General features: G+C 48.9%; 1 protein-coding gene across 1 annotated transcript; it reads right to left on the bottom strand.

The window, feature by feature from the left end:
* Positions 1 to 611: 611 nt before the first annotated feature.
* On the bottom strand, positions 612 to 9,914 carry LOC308470127 (lymphocyte antigen 6 complex locus protein G6c-like). The gene is made up of 3 exons (XM_080993415.1): positions 9,673 to 9,914; positions 3,092 to 3,211; positions 612 to 1,271 (listed from the first exon to the last, which is right to left on the bottom strand). Exons 1-3 carry the CDS (start codon positions 9,728 to 9,730, stop codon positions 1,027 to 1,029), a joined length of 423 nt encoding a protein of 140 aa, XP_080849541.1. The 5' UTR covers positions 9,731 to 9,914; the 3' UTR covers positions 612 to 1,026.
* Between the last annotated feature and the right edge of the window lie 3,718 nt (positions 9,915 to 13,632).

The raw sequence follows: 13,632 nt of genomic DNA, 5'->3' as shown, positions 1-13,632 counted from the left end.
CGGGGAAAATTGGGAGGATAATGCGGGTGAATTTCAATTCACTTTGCTTTATAACACTGCGTCAGAGAATACTCTGAGGATTGGGGAGGGCAGGAGATCAGCTTCTAACAGAAGAGGAGGGAGACTATTCCCCCCCCCCCACTGCCAGTGTTTCCCGAAGCAGAGAGACAGGAAGACACAGAGCTGTCCAGCTTTGAGATTGTTGCTGGACAACTAGAAGGGAGGTAGCAACTGGGCGATACATCAATAGAGAGGGGGGAACCCCCCCCCCCCAATTTCAGAGGTATGAGAACAAAAGAGACGCAGTGGAGGCGGGACATCCTGTCAGTGAGCTGCTTCCTGCAGAAGTGGAGGAGAGGAGTCAGAGATGGCTACTCCGATCCTGGCAAAAGGTGGCCGATCTGTGTTCGCAACATGATACTGTAATAAAACAACTATAAATCAACCAGATGCTCGTTAATTCTTATTGGTGAGCTACCGGGAGGGAGAGGGGAACTTGACATACTGTTATGCACCGCCCAATCTCTTGGAGGTGCGAGATTCCAGGGGTTCCAAGCTCCCACTCAGGGTTCATGTTTTCTTTTGGAAACGAGGCACAGCGGAGACTGAGGTGTCTTTATGTTATATGGTTTATTTACACACATATACAACCCGAGCCTACAGTGGAGGCGTTCACAGCAGTTCCCAAATTCGTGCACAAACTGAAGCGGCACCAATCCTTCGGAATTGTCTCTTTTCCAAATTTTGTAATGCTTTTCTCCAACTGAACCAATGCGGGCAAGGATGCATAGATTGGGGGAACGGTAGCGTAAAAAAATAAGTAGCAAAAATTAGTGGCAATGACTCGGCCTGCATTCTGTTAGGGGAAATGGCTCATGAAAATATTATATGTTAAGTGGGTCCGGCCCGTCGTTGTTCAAGGTGCCCTGAGTTTGATATTCTTAAGAGATCCTTCTCTTTGATCCATTGGAGCATGGCATGTTGTTGCAGAGTCTATTTGTGGCGGAGGATCTGCGCATGTCTTTGTCAGTTCAGGAGCACCCAGTGCAGCACAGCTCCAGCAAGAATCCCCGCGGCGTTCGGAAGCACCTGGCGGCTGGTCCCGCTCCACGGCCACCGCTGCTCCAGCTGCGGCATTTTGTTGCAGAGGTCGTCGCTGTCGCAGCAAGTGGCGTTATAGGTGAATCTGAAGAAGGAGTCCTTCAGGCCCGATGCATTACAGCTGGGAGACTGGTGGCTGCAGCCCAGCCAGGCGAAGAAGTAGAAGGGGCCTGGACATGAAATAAAGAGGGGGACAGGGTTACACTGTGGTGGGACTAGCAGCAAATTAACCCATGAATCTTAGAATCGCTATCAAGACCACCTGACCCAGGAATACTGCAGTACAGTGGTACCTCGGGTTACGGACGCTTCAGGTTACATACGCTTCAGGTTACAGACTCCGCTAACCCAGAAATATTACCTCGGGTTAAGAACTTTACCTCAGGATGAGAACGGAAATTGCGCGGCGGCAGCGGGAGGCCCCATTAGCTAAAGTGGTGCTTCAGGTTAAGAACAGTTTCAGGTTAGGAACAGACCTCCAGAACGAATTAAGTTCTTAACCCGACGTACCACTGTACTCAACTCCCTCCTGTTGATCTATCTAGCAATCTTGCTCCACCTATCTTTCATAGCCAATTGATCTGTTTGCCTATCTGCCTATCTGCCTATAATCTATCATAGCCAACTGTCCAATTTCTGTCACTATCTGTTATCTGTCTATCTACCATAGTTTATCAACCATTTTTCTATATCTGTGGATCTATCAACCTTTATCATATCCTATAAATCAAGGTTTCCCAAATTTGGGTCTCCAGCTGTTTTTTTTTTTTTTTTGGACTACAACTCCCATCATCCCTAGCTAGCAGGACTGGTCATCAGGGATGATAGGAATTGTAGTCCAAAGACAGCTGGAGACCCCAGTTTGGGAAACCCTGCTATAAATTATCTATCTGCCATCTATCATCTATCTAAATTGACCAATATCTTTTGCTTTGGAAGATGAAGTGTGAGAGAAATGGACTTGTGGTCATCTAAAAATAGATGGCTGCTCCAGACTCTGCGCACTGGGTAATAATAATAATAATAATAATAATAATAATAATAATAATAATATATTATTATTATTTATACCCCTCCCATCTGGCTGGGCTTCCCCAGCCACTCTGGGCGGCTTCCAAAAAAATATTAAAATACTGTAATACATCAAACATTAAAAGTGTTAAGTTGTGGGTGAACATATCAGACGACACAGCAATTCTTCAAACAGCTCTTGTTTATTCACAGGCCAGGACAGAACTGAACTGAAGGGCTCAGTCAGCCTGCTTATATAGAGCTCCAGTACACGTTACTGTAACAACTTTCTAAAACTATCCAATCACTGAACATCACTTTCGATCCTTCATTTGCATAACTATCTACAGTATCCCCCTGCTGGCCCAGGGTGAGAACTTCAGTACATAACAAAAAGCTTCCCTAAACAGGGCTGCTGTTGTACAAGCAGTCCCTAAACCAGGTGGTGCTGGTTGTACAAAAAGAATACACTACTGTTTCCTGCTGTGCAGAAGCCTGTTCTCCAGTTTTATACAGGTTTTCTCCCCCTGCAGAAGAGCCTTCTCCTTTCCTTGCTGATTCCCAAGAGCAAGGTTCCTTTCATGTCGTCATCATCATCATCATTTTTAATTTGTATACCGTCCTCCAATCTTACAATACTCAAGGCGGTTTACAAGCTGAAGAAACAAAAAATGTACACCTAATGCAATACAAAAATGTGATAATAAAGCAAAACTTTAAAAATAAGCAACCTACATCAAACGAAGTGAGTGTTCCAGTTTGCGAACGTTCTTTGGAACCTGAACGTCCAACGTGGCTTCCGATTGGCTGCAGGAACTTCCTGCAGCCAATCAGAAGCCACACCTTGGTTTCTGAATGTTTTGGAAGTTGAACGGATTTTTGGAACGGATACTGTTTGACTTCCGAGGTACCACTGTGCTGAGCTGGACTGACCAAAGGCAGTTTCCTATGCTCACGACGTTCCTCTCTTGACACTCACCAAACATTGCGAGCCGCGTTTCGCAGGTCCCGTTTGGTTTCGCCGTGCACTCGTGTTCACCCCAGATGCACCCGTTGTATGGGTTCGCAACCTCACAGGCATGGCACTTCAGAGCCCTGGCTGCCGACAGGAGAAACAGAGATGCAGGCTGTATTAAACAAAGGCAGAAGAGTGCAAACAGCAATTTGCACCAGTTCAGAAGTGGCCCATGTTCGGGTTACACCGGACAAGAGGGTAAACAGAGGCTGAACATGGAGCCTGGCACCACTTCCGTTGCGAAACTCTGCAAGCTATCCGTGCCTCCTGCAAAAGTCCTCCTCAGGCCTCTTTCTCTTGCCGGTAGCAGAGCGAAACACAGCGGTGAGAAGCAAAATGCAGCACGTGTGGAATAAATCAGAGCAGACACAAGGCAGTCCTTATCTACTCTTGCTCTTTAATCATGTAGAATAACACCATAAATTCAGACCTGGCGAGAACTGACACATTCTCCCTTTCGCATCGCGTCCGAGAGTCAGACTGAAACACTCGGAGTCAAACCCCTCCCTTAAGTGTTTCTAACCACGCCTCAGGAAAGAGACGTCACCAGAACTCTTTAACTCTGTGAGTTCTGAAACCATTAACACCCCCTCTCGTCACGAATCCTGAGGGAAACTGTGAACCCCTATTTACAGACCTCTTTGAGTTCAACTCACCTCCCATTGCCTTTTGCCTCCCACTGGCATCTATCCCAGGCAATTGTAGAATCCCTTCCACACTCCCAGAATCACACTGTGCGAAACCAACCCACGCACTGGTGACCTGAAACCTCTCCGGTGGAATGCCCTTTGTGGTCCGAGTTGACCGCCGGAGCACAACCTCGGGCGCTCCTCCTGACCCACTGGGGTCAGCAAGTGTGTCTCCAGCAAGCTCAGAAGACTCCCCCTCTGACTTGCTGCGTCTTCGGGCCTCCTGCACTTGGCTAACAGGAGATGAAGGCTCACTCTTGGGTTCTCTCTTAACCTGTGGAGAAACCCACCCCTGTGCTTGACCATCATCAGTAACCTGGTCTTCAGCAACAGGCTCCGCCTCTGCCTCTCCTTCCTCCCTTTCTTCCTCCTCAGAATCGGACAGACATTCTGAGAGAAAATCAGAACCATACCTAGGCTGTGACCAACCACCCTGCTCAAAGAACTCAGCATGCTTGCTGACCAGCAGCGTGGTCTGATCACCCTCTGGGTATGCAAACTTCCACCCATTTGTTGCAGGATCATACCCACAGAAAATCATGTCCTGGTACCTAGGACCACCCTCCTTCCGTTGCGCTGTTGGTATTGGCACTGAAGCCTTGGAACCAAACGAACGGAAGAAATGCACCTGTGGCTTCCTCTTGTGCAACAGAAAATACGGTGTGTCACCTACATCGTGATTGTAGGACCTGTTAAAAACAAAGCTGGCAAACTTCCCAGCCTCACTCCAAAAGCTCTGAGGCAGCCCAGAGTCACACAGTAAAACCCTGACAACTTCAGCCAGTGCTTCACTCCTGTGCTCTGCCACGCCTCTCTCTTGAGGAGACTTTGCACCCGTCACCTGGTGACGAATTCCCTTTTCCTTGAAGAACTCCTTCAGAGCAGACCCAGTGAACTGTGACGCACGGTCGCTCCTGAACGCTTGCACCTTGGTGGAGAACCTTAGTTCCACCTCCGCAACCCAATCCTGGATGAGTTGCGCCGCCTCTCTCTGCGACCTGAGAGAAAAAGACCATAAATTCTGAGTAAAATCATCCGATATCAATAGCAGAAACCTGGCCCCACCCAGACTCTCACACTCCATTGGTCCTGTAAGGTCTGTGTGAATCAACTCAAAAGGTTTTGTGGTTACCCTCTTTACCCCGGGAAACCTGCACCTTTTTACCTTGCTGCATGCCCTGCACACTAGGGATCCCTCACATGGCGTGATTTTACAACCTTTGGTGCAGCCTGGCAACCTCTTAACATCCTCCAGACAAGCATGAGACATTCTCTTGTGCCATACATGAACACATGAATCATGGCTGGGAACACTAGCACACTGCGCCTGTGCTTTCCTTGCATTCCCACCACCCTCCAGAGGTGTTTCCAGAACAAAGAGATTGTCCTTGCTCTCCACGTTGACAAGTTGCCTCCCCCCTCTGAAAATGGAACAGGTATTATTTTCAAAACAAATTTTGTATCCCTGCTTCGCCAGAGCAGAAATCGATAACAGGCAACACTTCATCCCTGGTACAATGAAGCACTCCAGCTCCGCCTGCAAAACAGAAACATATACATTTGCTACTTTAGATACATTTCGTTTTGTCCCGTCAGCGAATTTACAAGTCATTCCAGTTAAAACAGCCCTGCAATTCCGCAGCTCCCCAGCAGATGGCGTTATCAGGTGATGACTCGCTCCTGAGTCCAGCACCCACTTCACAGTTGTGTCCCTGCTGGCATTGCTCTGTAGCGTTGCCATGCCAACAAACGTCTGGCTGCACCTGTCCTTGGCAGCTTCCGTAACCGCAACTTCCTGCGTTCCTCTGAAGACTGGACTTATCTCAGAGTTCCCAGACAACTTTGCAGCACGTATCTCCCTCTGCAGCAGATGGCTGGCCTTGAAACTTTCAGCACTGTCCTGTTTCCCAGGCTTCGACTCACGACGCAAACAACTCTTGGCAGCCTTTGGAAAAAGAGGCTTCTCTGAGCTTTTACTGCTCACCGCCCCCCCACTGCTCACAGGGCTCCCAGGACGCGTTCCTGCACCCCCAGTGATGGGTAAAGGGCCCCCAGCAGCTTGCCTCTCTCCAAGCTCCTCACGCAGACATGTTGCATCACCCACGCAGCTTTTAGACTCTGCTAAACCAGCAGCAGCAGCAGCAGTGGCAACAGTCCCTTCGCCCCCCTCAGGGGTCCCACAGCCTTTCCCAGCTGTGCACCGGCTTTCTGTGCTTTCTTGCCTTTTTTTCTGTCCTGATGCAGCCATCTCCCGGCCCTGGCCTGTGCCCCCAGCTTCACACGCTTCCTGGAGAGCTACCCAAGCGACCTCAGGCTTCCTTGCATCCAGAACAATAGGCCTCAAATCAGCACTGACGTTGTCAGCCAGAAAAGTAAGCACACGCTCCTCAGCTTCACGTTGGCTTGCACCAGCCCCAGCTGACGTAGACATCGGCGTGACTGTTTCCCAGAGCTTGGCTCCAACTAGGGACAACTCTGCTAAATAACTCCACTCTAACCACGAGGTAAGAGTTAGTTTCGCACACGGCAGCTTAAGCTCAAAGCCGTGTTCCTGGGACTGAGCCATCTCCTCCTCCCCGGGGGCTGAGCTTACTCACGTCTCCCGGCAGTAGCTTCCTCCGGCCTCCGGCAGATCGGCTTCTCCTCCCAGCGAGCTCCTTCCAGCTTCAAAGACACAGCTCCAGAGCTCCAGCTGGACCCCAGCAACTTTCCTGCTGGCTTCCCCCACACGTGGGACGTTCCTGCGATGCTTCAAAGCTTTGGCGAGCACCCATAACCTCTTCAGGTTACACCGGACAAGAGGGTAAACAGAGGCTGAACATGGAGCCTGGCACCACTTCCGTTGCGAAACTCTGCAAGCTATCCGTGCCTCCTGCAAAAGTCCTCCTCAGGCCTCTTTCTCTTGCCGGTAGCAGAGCGAAACACAGCGGTGAGAAGCAAAATGCAGCACGTGTGGAATAAATCAGAGCAGACACAAGGCAGTCCTTATCTACTCTTGCTCTTTAATCATGTAGAATAACACCATAAATTCAGACCTGGCGAGAACTGACACATTCTCCCTTTCGCATCGCGTCCGAGAGTCAGACTGAAACACTCGGAGTCAAACCCCTCCCTTAAGTGTTTCTAACCACGCCTCAGGAAAGAGACGTCACCAGAACTCTTTAACTCTGTGAGTTCTGAAACCATTAACAGCCCAGTCTAAAACTGAGGGCTCAAGATAGATTCAAGGTAGATTCTGCAAAATTGCAAAAAGGGAGGGGGGTGTTTTGGCCAGTGCAGCTGACTCTAATGCCAAGAAAAAGTTCTTGAGATATCAGGCCAAAGGGTCAGTTTTGACTCTGGCTACAAACTCCACATGCAGCCACTGGGGCAGTTAGGTAATTTGAGACGCTGGGCTTTAGGAGGTTCTGCTGCCTTTAGATGTTCATGGGTGTTAAGTTGTGGGTGAACATATCAGACGACACAGCGATTCTTCAAACAGCTCTTGTTTATTCACAGGCCAGAACAGAACTGAACTGAAGGGTTCAGCCAGCCTGCTTATATAGAGCTCCAGTACAACGCAACAGTAACCATTTTCTGTAACTATACCATCACTGAACGTCACTTTCAATCCCTTATTTGCATATGTGGACCTGAGTGAAAACTATCTACAGTATCCCCCTGCTGGCCCAGGGTGAAAACTTCAGTACATAACAATGGGTATAACTTCACTTGCTTCAGAATGTGGTGAGCCATCCCGGCTACATTTGAGTGTGTGTTTCTGAGCTCCTGTTCATCCTGTTTTAGAAAACAGAATGATAGAATTGTAGAGTTGGGAGGAAAGCCAAGGGGCATCAAGTCCAATTCGCCTGCGATGCAGGAATCCTGCTGAGAAACACTATGGACCTCTGCCCCAAAGACCTTTCTGGATAGCACTATGTGGGAAAGGAGGCAGGGGCTTTAATGAATTCCACAATCCCATCCCCCTGAATGGCACCTGCAAATTTAAGCCAACCATGCTTCCTTATGGCCTTCTGTCAAGGCCTGGACTGCAGAGGAATGGTGGAGGCCACCCCGCCTCCACTTGAACCTTCCCGAGAAGAGGAGGACAATATAGTAATTAATAATAATATAATTTATTATTTGTACCCCGCCCATCTGCTGGGTTTCCCCAGCCACTCTGGGCAGCTTCCAACAAAGATTAAAAATACATTAAAATGTCACACATTAAAAACTTCTCTGAACAGGGCTGCCTTCAGATGTCTTCTAAATGTCAGGTAGTTGTTTATCTCTTTGACATCTGGTGGGAAGGCGTTCCACAGGGCGGGCGCCACTACCGAGAAGGCCCTCTGCCTGCTTCCCTGTAGCTTTGCTTCTCGCAGTGAGGGAACCACCAGAAGGCCCTCAGCGCTGGACCTCAGTGTCCCGGCAGAACGATGGGGGTGGAGACGCTCCTTCAGATATACTGGACCGAGGTCGTTTAGGGCTTTAAAGGTCAACTCCAATACTTTGAATTGTGCTCGGAAACGTACTGGGAGCCAATGTAGGTCTTTCAAGACCGGTGTTATGTGGTTTCGGCAGCCGCCCCCAGTCACTAGTCTAGCTGCTGCATTCCTGATTAGTTGTAGTTTCCGGGTCACCTTCAAAGGTAGCCCCACGTAGAGCGCATTGCAGTAGTCCAAGAGGGAGATAACTAGAGCATGCACCACTCTGGCAAGACAGTCCATGGGCAGGTAGGGTCTCGGCCTGCATACCAGATGGAGCTGGTAGACAGCTGCCCTGGACATAGAATTGACCTGTGCCTCCATGGACAGCTGTGAGTCCAAAATGACTCCCAGGCTGCGCACCTGGTCCTTCAGGGGCACAGTTACCCCATTCAGGACCAGGGAATCCCCCACACCCGCCCACCCCCTGTCCCCCAAAAACAGTACTTTCAACCTCAATCCATTAGCTGCCATCCATCCTCCAACCTCCTCCAGGCACTCACACAGGACCTTCACCGTCATGACTCTGAGACAGAAGAGGGACGAAGCTGGGAAATAATGGAAGAACAGGAGGGGAAGGCAGCAGGGCTGGGGCAACTGACTGACACATTATCTTTAGAAAGCATTCCAGACCCCTCTTCTCCTAGGACCCGGAGGACAGTGAAAGTGGCAGAACAGAAAATGAATAGACAAAAGACCTTACACAGCCACCGTATGGTAAGGGGTAGAGATTCTGACGACTGAGGGTAAAAGGAAGGGAGGAGATTACTTGGAGCAACGCCATTATTCCAGAGATGATGTTCTACATCTCTCTCTGTGAATATTGAATAAAATACCTCAGTAAGAGATCCTTGAGGGATGCAGGTGGTGCTGTGGGTTAAACCACAGAGCCTAGGGCTTGCCGATCAGAAGGTCGGCGGTTCGAATCCCCGCAATGGGGCGAGCTCCCGTTGCTCAGTCCCTGCTCCTGCCCACCTAGCAGTTTGAAAGCACGTCAAAGTGCAAGTAGATAAATAGGTATCGCTCTGGCGGGAAGGTAAACGGCGTTTCCGGGCGCTGCTCTGGTTCGCCAGAAGCGGCTTAGTCATGCTGGCCACATGACCCGGAAGCTGTACAATGGCTCCCTCGGCCAATAAAGCGAGATGAGCACCGCAACCCCAGAGTCGGTCACGACTGGACCTAATGGTCAGGGGTCCCTTTACCTTTACCTTTAAGAGATCCTTGTTTTTTCCACTACTGGCAGCCTGCCATGAGGGGGGTGAAGATCAGATTCCCTGAAGCCTGACACCTTCTAACAACATTAGCTATGGGTGCTGTCACTCCCCACCTGTAAGACCTATTTCCCCCTCCTGATGATGAACCTTTCTGTGTAAGGGGTGCGGGAATGACTCACCAGTTCCCCAAAAGATGAACATGAAGAAGCAGCAGCAAACCAGCGGCTTTCCATCCATTGTTGATCCCCTTGCATTCAAATCCAAAGGTAATTTAAGGAGATGGTTGGGTGTGGATTGAGAGGACACCACCAACAGGTAAACAGGTAGGGAGGAGGAGGAGAAGGGAGCAAAGCCTGTACACCTGTGCAGACAGACGCTTACTGCTGATCAAGGCTCCCCTCTGCCTGGGTTTGCTCAGCAGTTATCAGCACCTGACGACTGTTTACAGATGTGGGCAAGGAAGAAAACCCACAAGCCACCCTTGTCCTATTAAGTCAGTGGGAGTCAGTGGGAGGATCCAGCAAGCCAGCGAGTCAGTGGGAGGATCCAGCAAGCCATGAAAAGCCTGTCAGCAACTGCAGGCCAGGCCAAGCCAGCAGTCGCTAAGAACATCATAAAGGTAGAAATGTAAGGGAAAAGAAGGCACCTTTTATCACAGGGGTCAGCAAACTTTTTCAGCAGGGGGCCGATCCTCTGCCCCTCAGACCTTGTGGGGAGCCAGATCATATTTTGAAGAAAAAATGAACGAATTCCTATGCCCCACAAATAACCCAGAGATGCATTTTAAATAAAAGCACACATTCTACTCATGTAAAAACACCAGGCAGGCCCCACAAACAACCCAGAGATGCATTTTAAATAAAAGGACACATTCTACTCAGGTAAAAACACACTGATTCCTGGACCGTCTGCGGGCAGGATTGAGAAGGCGATTGGGCCAGATTCGGCCCCCGGGCCTTAGTTTGCCTACCCATGTTTTATCACATGTGGTGGAAACATAAAGTAGTAAAAGAATTTTGGGAAATGATATATAATGAGTTGAAAAAAATGTTTAAAATACCCTTTTCTAAAAACAAATACAAAAACACAACCACCCACCCAAGCCTTCCTTTTAGGAATCCTAGGTGCCACTGGGCCCATCACCTCCTGGCAAATGGAAGGGGAAGAGATGGAGGCAGTGAGAGATTTTACTTTCTTGGACTCCATGATCACTGTACAGTGGTGCCTCGCAAGACGAAAAGAATCCGTTCCGCGAGTCTCTTCGTCTTGCGGTTTTTTCGTCTCGCGAAGCAAGCCCATTAGCGGTTTAGCGGATTAGCGCTATTAGCGGCTTAGCGGGCTTAGCGGATCAGCTGATAAGCGGCTTAGCGAATCAGCTGTTAAGCGGCTTAGCGGATCAGCTGTTAAGCGGCTTAGCGGATCAGCTGTTAAGCGGCTTAGCGGATCAGCTGATAAGCAGCTTAGCGGCTTGGGAAAAAGGGGGGGAAAGGGAAAAAAACCCCGCAGGAACTCGCAAGACATTTTCGTCTTGCGAAGCAAGCCCATAGGAAATTTGTTTTGCGAAGCACCTCCAAAACGGAAAACCCTTTCGTCTAGCGGGTTTTCCGTCTTGCGAGGCATTCGTCTTGCGGGGCACCACTGTAGATGGTGACAGCAGTCACGAAATTAAAAGATGTCTGCTTCTTGGAGAAAAAGCAATGACAAACCTAGACAGCATCTTAAAAAGCAGAGACATCACCTTGCCAACAAAGATCCATATAGTAAAAACTATGGTTTTCCCAGTAGTGATGTATGGAAGTAAGAACTGGGCCATAAAGAAGGCTGATCGCCAAAGAATTGATGCTTTTGAATTATGGTGCTGGAGGAGACTCTTGAGAGTCCCATGGACTGCAAGAAGATCAAACCTATGCATTGTGAAGGAAATCAGCCCTGAGTGCTCACTGGAAGGACAGATCCTGAAGCTGAGGCTCCAATATTTTGGCCACCTCATGAGAAGAGAAGACTCCCTGGAAAAGACCCTGATGTTGGGAAAGATGGAGGGCACAAGGAGAAGGGGACGACACAGGACAAGATGGTGGGACAGTGTTCTCGAAACTACCAACATGAGTTTGACCAAACTGCAGGAGGCAGAGGAAGACAGGAGTGCCTGACATGCTCTGGTCCATGGGGTCATGAAGAGTCGGACACGACTAAACAACAACAACAGGTGCTGAAATCCCAAGGGAGCAGAAGAGACTATTTATGTATGCGACCACGGCTGCACGGATGTTATTCGTCCAGAGATGGAAAGAAGATAAAGTCCCTACCAGAGAAGAATGGCAAACAAGTTGATGGATTATGCCAAAATGGCTAAAATGACCGGAAGAATCAGAAATCAGGAAGACCAAAGCTTTAATAAGGAATGGGGAAGATTTATAACTCATCTTAAAGACCATTGTAAACAGTTAAAATTGTTAGTAGGATTGGAATATAGCTTGTAGTTTAATGGTGAATTTTGGGCAAAATGGAGAGGTAAAAGATTTGGATTATTATAAAAGATGCAGATGGAAATGATTAACAGTAGGACCCACAAAGGGGAGGAGGGAAGTCCAACAGATTCCTTGGAATCTTGTTTTTATGTTGTATGTTGGATATGTGACTGTTAAATTTTAATCTGAAAAACCAAATAATTTAAAAATAAAAATAAAAATTGTAAGTGTCACAGTGGCCTACCGGGTGGGAAGCTCACAATCAGGGCATGAGAGCAGCAACTCTCTCCACGCCTGCAATTCCAAGCCACTGGTATTCAGGGATTTGTAAGTTGCCTTGACTTGCCTTGGGCAAGATAAAGTGACTAACATATTTAATAAATAATAATAGTATACAGGCAGCTCCCCACTTATGTGGGAGTTACGTTCCTGCCGCCCCCCCCCCCCCCCGTGTGCATAAGTGAACTGGGGTCATTTAAGAGGCATCAGAAATACATTTTTCTTTTATACTATACCTTTTTTGTCTCTGCTTGCCAGAATAGGGCAGGAAACAGCGTATCCAAGCCAGCTTAATGCAGCTTCCCGCCTGACAGCTGTTGAGCGGGGTAGCGAGGCAGCAGTGAGAGCTCCCGTGTGCCATTTTGGAGCCCATAGGTCCCCACCCCCCTTTAAGCCTTTAAAATCTTTAATTCTGGACTTTTGACTCACTGACAGCCTCTTCAGGCTCTGGGGAGGGTCTGCTCACAAGCCATGATGACTTCCCAGATTTCTCCCATTATTCCCAGGCTTGAATTGATTGATTTATTTCCTGGCACCACACATATAGGCAGTTGTGCTCTAGTTGATCACATGCAAGCGGACAGATGCTTGCCTTGCTTCTGACATTGGAAGGAGAACCCAAAACCTTGTGGGAACAGCAGAACAAGCTGATCACAATCCAGTGTTTAACTAGGGACTGTCTCGTCTTTCCAGGAGAGCCCAGGGCAAACATGTAGGATGTCACAATCGAATATACCTCAAATATGTCTCCTATTCCAGGTTGTCTTTGAAGGTGTAGCTCACCTGCTCATAGCTGTCAACCGTCCCTTATTTGGAGGGAAAGTCCCTTATCCCAACGCCGTGTCCCACTGCTGTCTCTTATTGATGATGTCCCTTAAATTTCCCGGGTTTCAAAGGAAGCAGCTCCTCTCCCTCCCTCCCTGCCAGCCAGGGAGGAGGGAGGCTCCAACTGTGTTGCTTGGCTGCGTTACTCACCCAATAAGGAGTCTAAGAACGACTGGGGGGTGGAGCTTGCATGCCTTGTGCCAATCAAATCGGCCGCGTTGCCTGGGGACTCGCCTTTGCTCAGCGCTTCCCAGCGGAGAGGTGACAGTGGTTTTCCTTGCTGCATCCCCTTTGCCGGGTTGCTACGCTGTGGGAACCACCGCTTGAGGCTTCGTTTGGCTGCTGGCTGGGCTTTCTGCCTTTGGCTCGGAGGGGCTCAGAAGTCGAACATACCTGTGCTTGGAAAATCCCTTATTCTGGCTGCTGATCCCTTATTTTCGAGGCTGCTGGTCCCTTATTTTCAAATCTGTAAGTTGACAGCTATGCATCTGCTGGGTCCTTGCAATGATGAACTCAGCTCTGACCATCTCCCGAAATCCGTTTGTATATTTCCATGTGGCAAAGCTG

This window comes from Podarcis pityusensis, assembly GCF_964106645.2.
Source record: "Podarcis pityusensis genome assembly, chromosome: 2".
NCBI lineage: Eukaryota > Metazoa > Chordata > Lepidosauria > Squamata > Lacertidae > Podarcis > Podarcis pityusensis.
This window is presented reverse-complemented; position numbering and strand designations above follow the sequence as displayed.